Here is a 17,141-nt window from a genome sequence, read left to right on the forward strand (position 1 = left end):
ATGTTTTGGACAAAGCTCTTGGGCACGTGGTGTGATTCCTGGCGTTTTCCTGTGCACGGCCAGGAGCTGGACTCGATGATCCTTGTGGATCCCTTCCAACTCAGGATATTCTACAATGAGGCTGGCACAGCAGTCGTGAAGCTGCCTATGAGGCTGTGGTACTGCTTCACTGACACAGAAATACCTCCACCAGCGTCTTCCCAACCCCTTCCCCTCTGTATCCCTGTGACAGCAAACTCTGGTGATTGATGCCAGCGGTTTTTGTGGGGTTTGTGCAGTTTCCTCAGTCAAGACCTGCAGCACAAAAGGAAAAACAGTGTCTTTGGGCTCTGGGGCAAAGAGCTCTGCAGGACACGTGTCGAAAGGAGCCCAGCAATCTGAAAACCAGCTGTGGTCTCTCCAGCCATGGGAGTCAGCAGTGAAGTCCTTGGCAGGCTGAACAGGAAGCTCGCTGACATTTGTTATTTTCATTACCACACAGACAGGCATTAATGAGGTCCCGTCACCCACAATGACAAAAATTGCTGACAGCGTAGGAGCTGCGGGGTCAGATGGGTGCTATAGGGTGGCTGCAATAAGCCAGCACACCTGTGGATCCCACTTCACTGGACCCTCTAAAAAAACTCAAAGACTTCTTGAGGTGATGCTGGGTTTATTTTTGTAGGGTCCCTTTTCTCTCCTCCTCACAGCATCACTTTGCTTGCCCTGTCTTTCTTTCCCTGTGATGTTTCCAGGTGACTTTCTCGCTCACATCAGGGAACATTGGCCGGGCTTTTGAGATCCGTACCACCAACAACACCTACGGCGAGGTGTTTGTGGCACGGCCACTGGACCGGGAGCTGCTGGATCACTACACCTTACGGGTGAGCACCAGACCTCCCTGGGCTTCTTCTGGTTTGAGCAGCGAGGCTGTTTTCTTGTAGCTGTGAGCTTCAACATAGCAGTTTTGTGAAAATCCACCCCCACCTGCAGATCCAAGCATCGGATGGTGGCGTTCCCCCCCGGAGGAAGGAGCACACCCTGCGAGTGAACATCCTTGATATCAATGACAACCCCCCTGTCATCGACAGCCCCTTCGGCTACAACGTGAGCGTGAGCGAGGTGAGCACCCAGCCCTGCTCCTCTCTTCTTTCACCCTCCCACGGGGAAATGCATCTCACCCCCTTGGGTGATTTCAGGGTAGGTGAGCCCTTGCAAATCTCACCTTGGGTCATTTAAGGATTGGTGACCTGTTGCTGTCCTCACCTTGGGTGATCTAAGGGTTGGTGACCCCTTGAAAGCCCTCACTGGTGATGGACTCCTAGTTCTGGGCTAGGAAAAAGCTCTGCAGGCAACTTAAGGCTGTGAGGCTGGAGGGACCAGCCGGAAGGAGAAGTGGCTACACACCCATTGGAAATGCCACTGAAGTGACACAAGAGGCAGCACGGTGCAGAATAGGAATGGCTTTCAGGAAGCAGCTTGGCAAGGGCTAGATAATGAAGCAATAAAACACAATCAGGCATGAGGAAAGACAACTTATTTCCTGACAGTTTAATTCCTGGACTGGGGGTGGGGGGGGATTCTCAATTTGGTGATGAAAAATGAAATGTGAGTAATAGCCGGTGCCACTTAGCTGTGAGGAACTGCTGCTCATGATTTATAGCTTCACATTAAGGTTATTGCCCTGTTAGGGTTTTCTTATCTATTTAATACGTGTTCAGAGCTGGTTGAAGAATAGAATTTCTGTTTTGATTTCCTCCGTAATGGGACTATCCAAAAATAATTAGCCGAGCTCCGAGTCCATTACACAGCCTTCACCTCTGCACACACAGTGGGTTTTACGCCCTTCCAGGCTGTGCCAGACTAGATAAGACCTAATGTGCAGCTTTCTGCTGAGCTGCTGGGTGTTGGGGCAGCAAGTCTGGGGCCTCAAGCACCTCACTGCCTGGAAAACCCCTCTTTCTATATTGGAATTATGTTATTAATCAGCTGTTATATATGTGATGAGGCTAATGTTGCATATCTCTGCGGCTCACCCCGGCGTCTCACCCTGCAGAACGTCGGCGGTGGCACGGCAGTGGCCCAGGTGCGCGCCACCGACCGGGACATCGGCCTCAACAGTGTCCTGTCCTACTACATCACCCATGGGAATGAGGACCTGACGTTCCGCATGGACCGTGTCACCGGCGAGATCGCCACCCGCCCCTCCCCGCCCGACCGCGAGCGGCAGAGCTTCTACAGCCTCGTGGTCACCGTCGAGGACGAGGGCAACCCCTCCCTGTCGGTGAGCCACCAGAATGGGCCTTCCGGGGGGAAGATGGGGCTGGGCAGCACTGTGGGAGCAAGCTCAGTACTGAAACACCGAGCGTGGAAGAGTGGAAAAGGCACAGGCTGTGATGTTCTGGGGTACGGCTCGGGGTCCAAATCTCCTGTGCACAGATTTGGCTCAGAGCATCCTTTGGCACCTGGTCCTGCAGGATCCTCTCATGCAGTTGTTCATGGAGCTCTGTCTCCCATCTCTAAATGCCAAAAATGTCACGAGCACCCCGATGGGAAAGTGTGCTGGGGGCTGCAGGAGTTGTCCTACTTACAAGCTCTCTGTGGGCTGAGTCTGGAAGGTCTCCAGATGTTGTCCACCCACCTCAGCACTGGAAGTGGCTGGAGCAGCAGCTGAACCACGGTTCCATTCACTGTGGGCTGACGTGTGCCTGCTGTGGTCCTTGTGAGTGAGAAGAACTCTGGTAATTTTGACAAGGGCCTGGAGTGACAGGACAAGGGGCCTTGGCTTCAAACGGACAGAGGGCAGGGATAGATGACATATCAGTAAGAAATTTCTTTCCTGTGAGGGTGGGGAGGCCGTGGTACAGGTTGCCCAGAGAAGCTGTGGCTGCCCCATCCCTGGAAGTGTTCAAAGCCAGGTTGGATGGGGCTTGGAGCAACCTGGGCTAGTGAAAGGTGTCCCTGCCTGTGGCAAGGGGTGGAACTGGGTGAGCTTTAAGGTCCCTTTCAATCCAAACCATTCTAGAATTCTGTGATTAATTACCACTGCAGCCATTGTAGTCCACACCGTGTGAGATTTGAGGAGCTCATTAGTCATGTTGCTGCCATCCAGAGTGTCCTGCCCACAGTGAGCAGGGTCTGAGCACATGTTTGGGGCTGATACAAGACCCCATCCATCATCCTGTGGTCTGGGGAGGTGACTGTCTTGCTCTGTTCATTATTTGTGCCTCTAAGGAGGATTCTGGCGTGAGAGAGTCAAAAGCGCAAATACCGTCAGGAGCATTTTCCAGCCCTTCTAACCCCAAGTCTCTGCAGGGAGGTGAGTGAGCACCTATGTGCACAAAGAAGCCCAAATGGTGAGACAGGCTGACACCCTGCATGACACTGCCATCCTCCCACCCCCCACCCCACCCCATCTCCACCTGCTATCTCTCACCATCTCTCTGCTCTCCCAACAGAGCTGTGCCTGCAATACACTTTCAGGAAGCAGGTCACAGCCAGCAGTGCAAACTGTGGCTGTGATTCTCACTTCAGGCTTTGCACTCTCAGCTCCTCCCTCCTGGGTAGTTCACACTCCTGCTTCTGCATCACCATCTTTTCCATAAGCTGTGTTGCCACTGAGGGTTAAATCTAGGTAACTCTCTTCCCCCAGGATGAGAGAAGGCAGCTTCTGGTCTCTGCAGCACTGAATTACACCAGCTTCTCCTTGTCCCCATCACCCCAGTACCACCAGCTCCTCCTTGTCACCATCACCTCGGCACTGTGGGAACATCACTGATGGTGCTGTGCTGAGGAATGCCCTGTGCCGAGCCGGAAAATCCCATTGCCATGGCAATGCCCTCTTGCCTTCCCAGTGCCAGAGAGGACAAGTGGCACAGCTTGTCACTTCCCGCTGCAGAAGTGGGGTCCCAACAGCCCTGCGTGTCCTCGGGGGTTCTGCTGTGTGACCACCACGTCACTGGCACAAGTTATGCCAGCACTGACAATCCAAAACCCACCATGCTGAAGTGAAACAAAGCACCCAGTGACCCGATTCCTGAGTGAGGAGAAGAGTTTTGGCCTGTTTCAGAGCTTGAGGACACTTAGGTCTTGTAAAAGGCAGTCCGGCGTGTCGCTTGGTGCCTGCTGGCCTCACGCCTGGGTGGTGAAATGATGTCTGTCAGGAGTTTGTTGGCTGCCAGAAATTGTGGTTTCACAAGTAGGTCCAGGCTGATGCAACAATGCACAAAAGGGGATAATTGTAATCTGTCCATGTGCTTTGAGACTTGGCCTTCTGAGTGGGGAGAGGCAGAGGGGACAGAGCTGGGAGAGGACTTGGAAGTCCCATGGTGATCTGGGATACCTAGAACAGCAATGGAGCATAGAAGACTAACCAAGAGGATGCTCTTGGGAGCTGGAAAGGCAGGGACAAAAGGATAAAATGCTGGTGATTAAAGGAAAATGTTTACCCCAAAAAGCATTGCAGGGAAGAAAACCTTCCCAAGCTGGTGAGCTGCAACTGGAAGGTCTTGGTGTCTGTGGGAGTTGCAGGAACCACCTGCAACCATCATTTCTTCTCTCCTCTAGAAGTCTTTAGTTTTCCTTCTGGCAAGTTTTCCAGGTGGGAAACGGTCCCTGATGCCACTCAGTGCCCCAACATGCCACACTAGTGCTTCTGGCAGAGCATGGCTCCTCAGCTCACCTTTGCCTGCAGCACTGCATATCCCGAAAAATGGGATTCCTGCTGCACAGAGCAAAACCTGTTTCCGACAAAGCTTTATTCTGTCATCAAACAATGCATTTGTTAGCAACCAGAGGGACTTGGAGAGGGTTTCAAAGCGGTTAGGGCCCGGGGGCAGTCAGAATCCCGGAGTACCTTTCCAGCTGCAGCTGCTGGGACGGGAAGAGGGAAGCGCCGGAGGCACTGGGAAAGCTTCCCCAGCAGAGGCGGGAAGGGGCTGAGCCGTGGGTGGCAATAAAGCCCCAGTCCCGTGCTCAGGAAGTTACATCCGTGGTATGGGGGGGAGGGAGGGGGTGCTGCCTTCTCCTTCATCCCTGAACCTTGAAGTTGCTCTTGCTGAAGCCAATGCTGGATTAATCAAATCCTGCAGCAGCTCAGTGTGTCCCCAAGCCCATTCCAGAGGCAAATGCTGTTTCCTCCAGCCACGTAGTGTGGGAATTGGGGTGCTGCCGGGGATGCTCTGCCCTGGCACACTGCCTGGTACAGCTACTGCTCAGGTCTGACACTGTTTTGATATGACTAATGTTTTTGTTTGTCTCGTGGTGATTTTTTTACCCACTTTACAACAAAAACAGAAGCAAGAGAGGAAAAAACCAAAACCAAACACACTGTTGGAGAAACAGTGTCTACCACGAGGTTTTATCTCCTTGTCAGAGCTGAGTCTCACTCTGGAGCCTGACCCACGGCCACTTTTGGATAAGCAGTGCTGGGTTCAGATGAAGAGAGGGCACCTGTACAACCCCCAGGGCATCACAGTGTCCTCTCACAGTGGCCCCAGGGCTGGCTGCTCTGGCCATGCTGGCCCCAGGAGGCTCAGGGAAATCCATCCGTGGCATTTCCCACTGCCTGTTGCATTCCTATGCCTCCACCTCTCCACCCAGGCTCTCAGCCACATCACGGGAACATCCTCCAACATCTTCCAGATGAACTTTCTAATTGATAGGCATTTGAAAAAAAACCCAACCAAACAAATGAAAACCATAAACATCGTTTTCTTTCCTTTTAATCAGCACTGATAATGAAACAAACAGAGAGATAAATTCCCCTGATCCCAAGACAAGGATAAAACTGCAGCAGAAATAAGGCTCCTCCTGGCGTGTGTCCAGCTGAAAAGGCGGCAGCATCCTAAGTCCATGGCCATCTCAAAAGGCTGGCAGGGAAGGAGGGCTCCAGTGGCAGCAGGGAGCCTCTCCCCTTCCTGTTTTGCAGAGAAAAAGGTAGTACAAGGTTGGCTGGTGACCCTGTTTGGTTTCATGCTGGATAAAGTACTTTACCATCCACTCCCAGAGAGGATGTTCAGTCAAGGATGCAGAAACATGTTGATGTTGCAGATCTTAAAACCCTGGCAATAAATTAAATCCTCAGGGAAGTTTCCAGGTATGGGACATCCTTCCATTCCCACATCCTCAATTTTCAGCTGGTACATAAAATGTAAGCAGTACAAAGCCATGCTCTTCTCCATGGAAACAGGTAGTTAAAAATCAAACTCCGAACAAGAGGGGTTCATTTCCAGTCCCAGGGCAGAGGCAGGATGGGAGACAAGGGCAGGAATCCTGCACACAGCTTCAGATCTTAAGGGTTTGCTGCCCCTGGCCCTGTCACCCTCTCAGGGGTCTCGGCTGGACGATCATGGCGTGGTCTGCAGGATGAGGTTTCCTCTGGGGTCCTTAGGCTTTCAGGGAATTCGGTGAGTCAGGAACAGGATCTGGAAAGGGCAGACCAGGGATGTTAGTCCAGCTTGCAGCTGAAGGGAGCGGCCAAACTCTGCTTTTGCATGGAAAACAGAGGGTTTGGGTCCTTCCCATCTTCTAAGCCATAGGACTTGATGTCCCACATAACACAAAGTTCGCAGCTGATATTAAACACCCCCTTTCCCCTTCACTCCCTCACCCCCCTTTCTTTCCCACCTCTCCCGCAGTGGTCTCCAAGGGGGCTCAGCATTGCCGGTCACTCACCCAGCGTTGGGAAGAAGCATTCCCCGGGGCCAGGGGGGGACAGGGGGGTGCTGGGCTCCGAGAGCAGGTGCCGGCCGGACTCGGAAGGCAGCCGGCTGGCCATGTAGGAGAGCTGGGGCCGGGGCCGCGGCTCCGCGCTCGCCGACGGCACCGCCTCGAACACGGGGTTCTCAATGCCCTGGGTGCTGCTGTGGGAGAGGACAGGGATGTGCGTGTTTATTTCAGGAGCCTTTTTAGTCCCCAGGGTTTTGGAAGAGCCAAGCAGGTTCAGGGGGTGGCACCTCAGCTGAGAGCAAGTGGGGAGCCCGGTGCAGGGGGGAAAGCTTTGCCAAAGTGGTTTCTTGGCTCTCCTGGGGTGTAGGGAGATGCATGCCCTAGGCACAGGCAAAAAGAAAGGAGGCACTTCCCACTTGGAGAGAGGGAAGAGAAACAGTGGCTTCCCATAAAGGGATAGGACTCAGAGCGTGGGTGCCATCAGCATCCCTTTCTCTCTGCCGGGCTGAGGATACCTGCTGGCTTCAAGGGAAAGGAGGACAGGACGAGACCCTTGTGGGGTCTGGGATGCAGGCAGAGGGGGTGTGAGGAGGTGGGGGGTGGGTTTCCTTACCTGTCCATCCTGACGAGCTCATGGGCACCTGCCAAAGACAAAGTGGTTGGGGTGAGTGCTGGCAGCATAAGGCCCAGTGTCAGACCCAGACCCACTGCCACTGCTGTGTCCTGCTGTCTCATCCACCTCCAATTCCTCTGTGTTCCTCTGTCCCCCACCCCCTTCTTTAGCTGTCTACTTTGCTCCCAACCCTCCTTCTCTGCATCCCTCCCACCTTGTTTACTCCCCAGCCCAGCTTCCTCCCAGATTGAAACCGCAGGCACCAGAGAAAGGGAAGAGACACTTCTGCAGGCATGGGGTGAAGTGAGATGCAGCTGAGGTGCCTGGGCTGCAGCCTGGCCCTGCTTGTGCCCAGATGCACCCACCACTCACCTGTGACACCCTCCTGGGGCCCTGCAAAACACCACTTGGCGTTTGGCAGTCCCTGTGTTTGGTTGGCCAGCACCCTGTTGTGTATTACCTCATCCCCTTTGCGGCAGCAGATCCCACAGCCCGTGTTTCTGGGCTGTGCTGGATGCCTGCACAAAGATCATCTCGAGCCGAGCTGCTCAAGTTTTGGCCCAAACTGTGCCAAAGAAAAGTGCTGTGTAGAAATAACCTGGCCCATCATACTTGAGAATCAAATCCCCCAGGATTTTGCCTTCCCTCCGGGGTGAAATAGCATCCAGGTGATGCTTTGCAACAGGGAGGTGGGAGCTGCACCCCAGCCACAGCTAAATGGGTGCAGGAAGGGGATGGATGTCAAAAGCCCAGTTCCCAGTCTTGTGGCTGGCATCGTGCCCACGCCTGCAGCAAAAACCACTTCTCCAAAGGGTTTGCTCAGAGCCACAGAGCCGCCCACCAAGCTGGGTGAGGGAAACCACAAGGCCCTGCTTGCCCAAGGGCTGATGAAATGCCTCTGCCAGTTTAGGTGGTGCCCCTTTCCGCTTAATTACCGAAATCTCTGGGAGCCAAGCACGGGCAGGACCTGGCAGCCAGCTATGCCTCAGCACTGCCTGGTATTCCAGGGCTGGGGCAGCGGAGGGGAGACCTGGCTTGCTGCAGTCCTATTGCCATAGACACGTCAGGGGTCTTTTTAAAGAGGAGGGGGAGAAAAAGTGCAAAGAATGCTTTTTAAGTTGCTTGGAAGGCAAAGCTTCTACTTCAGGTGCGTGGTGGAGGGAGGAATGAGTAAATGAGACAGCTCCTACAGTGGATGTGGAGGAAAGGGCTCTGCAGGGTGCATCTTTGCAGTCTCAGAGCCCCCAGCATGCTCCTGGGGTCTCCTCCTATCCCACACTTCTCACCAGCAGCCTTCAGGCATGCCTGGCCCTTCCCAGGACAGCTCTGCAGGAGACACCTGGCAGGGACCTGTCACTGGGCCGCCTTACGCTGTGCCCATGGGACTCGGAGCAGCCGAACCAGCTGATCCCAGTGGGGCACATCCCATCCCATCCTTGCCACCCTGATGCAGCCCAGGGGATGAGAGGGGTGTCCCTGGTACTTACGTCTGTTGGTGGCGGCTTGTCTCTGTTTGTAAATGAGGAGCAGGATGAGGGGCAGGCAGAGGATGCCCACGATGCAGGCGCCTGTGGCCAGCGCGGCAGCCGTGATATCTGTGACAGAGGAGGGCAGACATGAGGAGGGCTCACCTGCCATGTCCTCGGCTTCCTCAAGCCAGAATCAGGTTGGAAGAGACCTTTAAGATGCCCAAGTGCAGGGTGGGGCCATCCCACGCTGCCCCACACCTCATGCAGTGTGGCTTTCACACACACGGGATTCGCGCTGGGATGCGTTGCCAGCTGTGCAGATAAGCTCTGAGGCATCGTTTTAGGACCTTGACCAAAGTCCTTCACTGCTGGAGGACACCCCAAGGCCCTTCTTTGGTCTTCCAGATATGAGGAGAGAAGCCCTGATAAAGGCCCCCAGGAATTTCAGAGTGCTGGCTCCAACCCACAGGCAGCCTCACAGTGCTTGGGCATCGAAGGGCTCGTTAACCCGATCTCGTTAACAAATGTGTCCCTGGAGAACCTTACCCTCACAGAAAGGCTGGCAACCTGTGGGCACATCTGTGACCATCAAGGTCCTGTGGATGGCTCCTGGTGGGTTGAGGGCTGCCTAAACCACAGGTAGGTTCAGCTCAAGCCCTCCTCTCCTGTGCGTCCCTCTGAGGAAGCAGCTTCCTGCTCCTTGTGTCTGTGTTTTAGTGGGGGGCATTTTTCCCCTTTTTTTGCCTGGCAGGACAGGGTGTCCCAACACCTGAGACTAAGGGTTTGGAACAGGAAGCACTACTTGTGAGAAGCAGGAGGGCTGTTTCCCTTGTCTGGGCTGGCCCCAACAGTGCCTCAGAGCATTTTAGCCAAATCTGCCCATTTAGCAGCCAGCAAATGGGAGCAGACAGAGAGACCCACCAAGAAACCACCTGCACAGTGAAGTGTGGGCATCTCCATGTCTAGACACAGCACTGGGGGAGCCTCACGTTGTCTGAGCGCTCAAGCAAGATTTGGGTTTCCCCTGCTCGAGGCAGAGGTGGCACAGGCTTGAGGTGTTGCAAGAGGTTCCTGCAACTCTTTACCTCTCTGTCACTTCCCACCTTCTTGTGGCAGCAGCTGCCAAAGCCCTGATTGTGTTTTGGGGCGGGAGGGGGGGCTTGGGTGCTTTAGAACCACAGGGTGAATGATCTCCAGGGGCTTCAGGACAGTCATGTCCTGGTGATGGGCTAAAGAAGGCTCTCTTGTAGCCTGAGGACGTGCCTGTCAGATGGACCCTTGTGGGGGCAGCATCGAAAAGCACCCTCCCAACAGTGAGGTTTCATGTGGACACTGGTGTTTGCAGCAGCCAGTGATCCCTAGGGAAAAACACAGGCCAAGGTGGCGAGCAGCACGTTGGAAAGGGGGTTTTTTTCCCTGTACCTTTGCTGCTGGCTGTATGAAATGTGCAGTTTTGAAGCCCTCCTCTGCCTGCAGAAGAGAACAGAAAGGCATGTTATACCTCAGGAGATTCACTCAGGCCCCACAGAGCTCCCAAACTGCTGGCTGTCCTTGCCTTTTTGCCCCTGATATTAAGAATATCATCCCCAAAGCAGGGGTTTAATCCTGGGAAGCCTACGCAGAGATCCCTGCTGCAAGACCCCTCGTCCCTGTGGCAGTGGGGCCCATCCCTTACCATGCAGCCTCTTTTTTTTTTGGTCTAAAAGAGAAACTATCTATCCTAATGCTGCAAATCAAGGGCAGGAGATGCCTTCCCCTCCCTCATGCCTCTCCCACTGGGCTGGTGTCCCAAGGTTATCTACAAGCCCTCATTTGGGCTTGCACCACCAGCCAGCTCCTTTTAAGTTGAGGTTTGTTTTCCTCTCTTCCAGAAAGAGGTTGAAGAAGATCAGTGAAACTATGTACCATGGATTTTACTGCATTCCAGCTTCTCGAGTTATTTTTTTCATTTTGTTTTAATGTCCTGTTGCTCTCTGGCCCTAATTCAAACATTCAACATCTGCTACTCTTCGACTGTTGCAACATGGCTTGGGCTTCCAGCATTCTCACTCCTTGCCTCCCCAGCCCTGATGCTGCACCCTGGTGTCCCCCACCACCCCTTCTTGGCCCCCCAAGCCCTGATACACCCTGGCACAGATGCAGAGCTGGCAGGGGCCCCCCTTGCTCCCTCACCTTGCTGGATCTGCAGCTCCACAAAGCCGTGAGCAACCTGCATGGTGTGGGGCTTGCCGTGCTCCCGCCTCAGCTCCGCGGCGTAGCAGCAGTAATTCCCACTGTCCTGCAGCGTCAGGTTCATCACCACGATGTGGAAGGCACCGTGGTGATCGGGGACAAACTCCACCCCGTGGTGCCGCTCCAGGGGGGATTTTTGGGTGCTGTTGCCCCCAGGCTCGTGGTGCCTGCCCAGGTCGTGGTGCAGCTCCTTCTCGGTGACGTTGCGGATGTGCCTCTTGTCGGAGCAGCTCTGGTCGCCGTTGCTGCTGAAGTACCAGGTCTTGTAGAGCAGGTCGTGGCGGTCGGCGAGGGGGCCGCTGATCCGGCAGGTCAGGGTGACGTTCTGGCCCTCGGGGCAGATGCAGAGCGAGTACGGGGTGGTGATCAGGAAAGCTGCTGTCCCTCCTGGGGGGAGAAGGCACAGCAAGGAGTCAGACCCCAGCCTTACCCCGAGTTCGTAGCAAAATGGGGATCCCTCCCCAAACAAGCACTGCAGCCCCACCACCACTGCTGGCAGAGGGGGATGAGGCCCTGGCACAGGGTGCCCAGAGAAGCTGTGGCTGCCCCATCCCTGGAAGTGTCCCAGGCCAGGTTGGATGGGGCTTGGAGCAACCTGGGCTAGTGGAAGGTGTCCCTGTGCATGGCAGGGGGTTGGAGCAAGGTGGTCTTCAAGGTCTCTTCCAACCCAAATCATTCCAGGATTCTGTAGCAACATTTCAGCAGGGCTGGGAGCACAACTTCACTGTAGAAATAAACTCTGGAGGAGAAACATGCTTTAAATACAGTTAAGCAGCAGCAGCAGGGAGGCAGAAGCTCGTCTAGGGCTGGCAGAGGTGTGGGGCAAGGGAGGCAAAGCATGTGGAGGAGAAGCGAGGCAGCAGGGCTATGGCTCATGAAGGAGGAAACACAAGTGCTGCTGGGCCAGCTGCAAAAAAATAAAAGGAGAAAAAGTAAACAGAAAAGAGCTAGGAGGGGCTGCCCCCTGAGATGAGGTGGGGAGCAGGTCCCACCCTCCTTGTTTTTCAGCCCCTGGGGAGGAGAAGGGGGAACTGGCTGACGCTGACAGTGAGGAGCTGCTTGAAAATGAAAACAATTTTCAGAAAGATATTCTGGAATCTGAGCGGGAGGCCTGGCAGAGGCACAGGGGCGAGGGGCACACCACGGCATTGCTGGTCTTTCCCAGGACGTGGGTGGAGGGTACTGGTGGGAAAGGGAAAGTGCATGAGGGGAGAGAAAGAGCAGAGACAGGAGAGGTTTGGGTGCTCTGGCCCTGCCACCACTTTGTAACAGAAGGGCAAATGTCACTTGAAAAGCTGGAGAAAAAGCAGATTCTGGGCTTATTTACTTTAAATTACTGTGGAAAGGAGGTTCCTGGGGCTGCTTTGCAGCAGAGGAGATGGTATGAGGACAAGATGTTTTTTCATTTTGGTAACATCCTGTTGTGCCATTAGCTCCACCACCATTTGGTTTTGAGGTTTTTCGCTTGCTATATCGAGCCGGTGTCGATCGCAGGCAGGGTGTGCTGGGCCTGCCCACAGGCATCCAGCTGGGCCAGAGGCTCCCCGTCACCAGGCAACCCAGAGAAGCATCCTCCTCTTCCTCTGGGTAGGGTCGTTGTGTCACTGCCTGAGAGAGTGAAACCGAAAAGCTGCCTTCCACCCCTCATGGTTATTTCTGGTTATTAGGTGATGGTGCAAGAACAGCCGTGAAAGCCCCGAGTTCCTGCCCGAGGGTGCTCTGCAGGGAGAGGGAGGATTTGGGAAGGAGATCTGTCTCATTGCACTCCCCTGGTCGGCAGCACAGGGTGCCAAGGAGCCCCATGGAGCCAGGGATGGCGTGACCTTTGCCAGACCTCTCCAGCTAATTGCTTCCTGCTCCCCACGGCACGTGCAGCAGCACATCCCCTGGAGCCGCTCTGGGGCAGAGGTTTGTGTGGCCCGAGCTCAATGCTGCCTTGTTCAGACTTATTTTCAAGCCCTGACTTCTCCTCACCCTCAGGTGCTGCTGGGGCCGGGAAGCACGGCTGGGCTGGATGGGTTTTGGCAGGCAGCAGAGCAGGTCTCCCAACTCCTTGCCAGCCCACTGAGCACAAAAGGCACCTCAGATGTGTTTTGTGATACCTGCGGCAACGGGAAGTGCCCCATTCACATCGAGGGTCTCCCGGGAGCCAGAGGAAGGGAAGCCAGGGCTCTATTGAAGGAAGCCGCACTTCCAACACCTTCCAAAAGTATCTGCAGGAGTCTTTTGTTTTCCACACTCAGCCCTCCAGTAAAGCTGTCCCGCTCATCCCCACACAGTTTGCAAAGCTCCGTCTTACTAACCCATCCAGCTTCCACCTCCGGAGCTTGATGGGAACCGTCTGGACGGAAAGTCAGCACAGCCCACGCTTTCAGCAGTGGGGAGGGGCAGAGGTTACTATGTGTGCTCAGCCTTCAGCATCAGCAACCTCCCTTCAATCTCCCAAGCAGGGGAAGGCTCTCAAAAGCCACGAAGTGTAGGAGAAAGCAGCTGGCAAGCCATGGTGCAGCCCACAGCAGCGCCAGGGAAGTTGGTGTTCCCTCCCCATGATGGCTTTAAAGCCATGCTGGATAGCAGGTGGTGCCCAGAGAAAACAGCTTCTGGGCTATACTAAAGCCTGTGGATCTTGGGCTCTGAGCATGGTAGAAGCCCAGGAGATTAAATTTGGCTCCGTCCACAGTCCAATTGAACCATTCCCTTTGAAGTCATAGCTGCTGGCAAATGCCAGAATAAAGCCAGGTGCCGGTCTCTGCACATCTCCAGCTGAGAGAAACTGGACCCACTGAGGGCTGTGCTAGAGCTGTTGTCTTGTCACCATCTGGTAAAGACAGAGGAGGTCTCAAGTGGGTGCCAGAAGTGCCCCTCTTCCTCTTTGGCACCTCAGTATCTTTGTCTCCAAGCAGTGGTGTTGCATTGGTGCCGTGCAGAGCCCAGTGCAGCGCTGCTACATCCCCGGTGCTGCCATCACTGCCTCGCTTGAAACCTGGGAGCTCTCCTTTCAGACAGAAGGAAGTGCAAAAAAGTGCAGGACCCTGTGTTTCTTTGCCAACCAACATCTTAAATAAATTGGGATTTCACACCAAATTCTGGATCAGTGACCAAAAGCCTCTCCTGGCTGCTTCTCCTAAGTTTGTTCCCCTGCTCTGGCAAGTGTTTGATCTGCACTCATGTGCCTGACAGGAGTGATTTCCACTTCAGCCTGCCTCTTTCCACTTCAAGAAGATCTGTACAGAGCAGAGGATGGAGCCTTTGGAGAGGCTCACCTGCTGGAGAGGAGGGGCTGCGGGAGGGAGAGTAGAGCGCTGGAGCAAGGAACACGGCTTTATTCCCTCTTCTGGGAGCTTTTGTAACAGCCTCACATCAAAGTTCCCCAAACCCCATCATCACCATGCTGTCATTGTGCTTCAGAATTATCAGCCGAGTGAGATGTGCAGAGGCATCCACACCTCCACACAAGTACTTACAGCAGAGAGAAAAAGGACAGGAAAGACTTAACTGAAGATGCCCAAGATGCCCCTGTTAACAGCCCTCACCTCCTGCACCCCGGGGGAGCCAAATGGCTTTCCAGGGGCACCCATCATCCAGGCAGTGGCAGGAGAGCAGCCTGGAGCTGCTGCTCCCACCGGAGGGTCCTGCCTTGCTCCTCTGCCAGCACAGCCCTGGGATGCGATTTTGGAAAGCCCAGCTCAGCTGCCATTCTTTAGGTGGAGAGGAGCCACTTCCCAATCCATCTTGTTGCCAGCATCTCCAAACTGGATGTTTCCAAGGGCTCTACTTCTCCATCAAGCCCCACTAAAACGAGCTGGGGGTTCGGAAAGTTTTGGCAGACAAGCGGCTGCACAAAGCTCAGTTCCTCTGGCACCAGGCTCATGTTGATCATCAGCATCCCAGCTTGTTGCATTGCAGAAGGCCTGAGGTTCAGTCCCAGCACCCCAGATGCATAAATGAAATTATTCAAATCCCTGTGGAGATGCTGGGAATCACTCCCTGATGCCAAGACTTGGATGAGAAGCAAAGCGTTTTTCAATCCACACCAGCCTTGGTGTCCCAGAGGAGAGAGGAGAAGGGACCTCCCAGCCCCGTTGCAGTGGGGCATCTTTGGGCATCTGTTCTTCCTAGGGATGTGCTGGCAGTAATCCTGGAGACAGTCACTTTCCCGTCCCGGGAAAGACGGTGAAGCCAAGCCCGATAGGATTCTCATCCTCCGCCTGCGCAGGGCAGGGAGAGATCACGGTCCTTCCCAGCTTCCTTCTCTGACTCTTCGTCCACAGACGATCTGTGATTTTAATTGCCACCGCCCCTTGTGTCACTGCCTGGCCCCGGAGCCCCGAACGGAAGCGCTGCCTGCCAGGGCTGGTGCACAGTCAGGGATGGAGCAGCCCCATCCCTCCCAAAGCATCCCCCTGATAAGCAGCCAGTGAGCTTCCAGCACTGGAAAGTACTCGCTCAGGGAATGGGAGCTCGGCAGCCACACTGTGATCCTGGCCACGGCTGGGTGCCCACCCAGAGAAGCTGCTCGGCACGTCCGAGCAATTACGGCAGAGTGGAGCATCCTCGGAGAGGGCATCCTGGCCCTGCTCGCACAAATCCCCTCTCCCCGCTCCCCCAGGGCTGACGGACGGGTCTTCTCACCATGGCATAGCCGGGGACCCCCACAGTGCCAGGGAGAAGTGACGTGGGGGAACAGAGTGGCTTTTCCAGCCCGGGGTCCCCAGCGGGGGCTGAAAGGGACAGGGGGTGGCTGCTTTCCTTCCACGCATGTTAGATCAAAGCAGAGGAAGAAAGAAAAAAGCAGTCTCAGAGTTTTAGAACGGCAGCTCCCCTGTGGCCCCTTTACCCCGACACAACCCCAGCATCGTGTGAAACGCTGGCTTGAGCCCCCCCGCACCCCAAAATCACAGGGGAAGAAAGCAGATAACCCCCTAAACGCCCCAAATTCCTTGTGCCGAGGCACAGCCCCGGGCCAGCGAACACGGTGACCCAGTGAGGAGAGTTTCTCCGGTCAGGGAGGAGAGAGGCAAGCGAGCTGGAGCTTACCGTGGGAAGCGAGCAGGCAGAGCGCGGCCAGCAGCAGCCTAGTTCGGGGGGACGTCACCCCCATGGCAGCGGGGTGCCCGGGCAGAGGTGGCCTCTGCGGAGCCACCGCACGCTCTGAGCAGCCCCGCCGCGGCAGCCGGGCTTGCACACACAGGAAATTTCATTGCGATATTGCGCAGGGATGGAGAGAACGGCGAGCACCCCCAGGAGGTGAGAGGCTGCAGAGAGCGGCGGGCGGGAGGACGGGGGGAGCACCCCGCGGGTGGGTGTCACTGCTGTCCCCACCTCTTCGGGCAGAGGGGGTGTTTGCCGGGTTTTCCTGTTACAGCATCGCTAAGAGCAAGCCAGTCCCTCTTTGCATGTTTTTGGGGTGCTAAGGAGGATGCTCGCCGTGCGGGGGAACTTGTGGCTGTTGGTCTCACGCCTTTCCAGGAGGAGCTGATCCCTTGGGGCTGGCTTGTAATTACTTTACTTGCAATTATTGCTTTTCCCGTGCTTGTGAGGATTAAGCAGGCAGAAATCCTCTTGGGATGGGCGGGAAGCAGGTACAGGGAAGGGTAACCAGAGCAATGCCAGCTTAGAGAAGGGAAGGAGCTTTCCCAAAAAAGCAGGGGAGCAAAACTTCCCCCTCCCACAGCCCTTTTACACAGTGAGAGACCTTTATTCTGCCCTCGAGTAGCGAGGCAGCCCCATGATCTGACACATAACTCCTCCTGGAGCTTCTCTTCAAATTCCAAAGGCATCGACAAAATCTCTGGCTGCAGCTGAGAGCCGCCTCATTTCCAAACAGTATTCCCTGGAAAGCAGAGCCTGAAGACACAGGGAGGTTTGCAAACTGCAGGAAACTTTGCTTCTAGCCCCCTCTGAATTTAGAGTGTGCAGGGAAATAGAAAAGTAGCTAATTACCATGTGGCTTTATGGTTTTTACAACAGACACGGCTGTGATGCCCTTGCCAAAAATGTAACTCTTGGCTGGCTGGAAGAAATCTCTTGCTGGGAGAAGGTGTAGGTATGAAGTCCAGAGACTCTGAGAGAATGGTTTATTGTCCCAAGACCCCATCTCTATGCATGCCTTTGTCATCTCCCCATCCCCAAGTGGGGTGACACCCCCAGAAGACAGCCTTCAGTCAGGACATCCAGGT

The 17,141-nt window shown here is 54.9% G+C and overlaps 2 protein-coding genes across 3 annotated transcripts in view; one reads left to right on the forward strand and one right to left on the reverse strand.

Moving 5' to 3' along the window:
• CDH23 (cadherin related 23) overlaps positions 1 to 17,141 on the forward strand; it is a 193,692-nt gene that overhangs the window by 158,493 nt on the left and 18,058 nt on the right. Inside the window, exons 35-37 of the mRNA XM_027693012.1 lie at positions 735 to 863; positions 973 to 1,101; positions 2,036 to 2,263. Coding sequence (XP_027548813.1) covers positions 735 to 863; positions 973 to 1,101; positions 2,036 to 2,263 — 486 coding nt within the window. The remainder of the gene's footprint in view (positions 1 to 734; positions 864 to 972; positions 1,102 to 2,035; positions 2,264 to 17,141) is intronic.
• Positions 5,676 to 16,168, reverse strand: VSIR (V-set immunoregulatory receptor). 2 transcript variants are annotated; one of them, XM_027693023.1, is made up of 7 exons: positions 16,000 to 16,168; positions 10,903 to 11,349; positions 10,153 to 10,200; positions 8,749 to 8,856; positions 7,262 to 7,289; positions 6,655 to 6,839; positions 5,676 to 6,404 (listed from the first exon to the last, which is right to left on the reverse strand). In XM_027693023.1, the coding sequence occupies exons 1-7, from the start codon at positions 16,061 to 16,063 to the stop codon at positions 6,367 to 6,369; spliced, it is 918 nt and encodes a 305-aa protein (XP_027548824.1). In that variant the 5' UTR covers positions 16,064 to 16,168; the 3' UTR covers positions 5,676 to 6,366. The 2 variants fall into 2 exon arrangements, with proteins under 2 accessions (XP_027548824.1, XP_027548823.1); XM_027693022.1 differs by having other exon boundaries at positions 6,655 to 6,842; positions 16,000 to 16,167.

Source organism: Neopelma chrysocephalum, unplaced genomic scaffold (assembly GCF_003984885.1).
Source record: "Neopelma chrysocephalum unplaced genomic scaffold, ASM398488v2 Primary Assembly neopelma1_89, whole genome shotgun sequence".
Taxonomy (NCBI): Eukaryota; Metazoa; Chordata; class Aves; order Passeriformes; family Pipridae; genus Neopelma; species Neopelma chrysocephalum.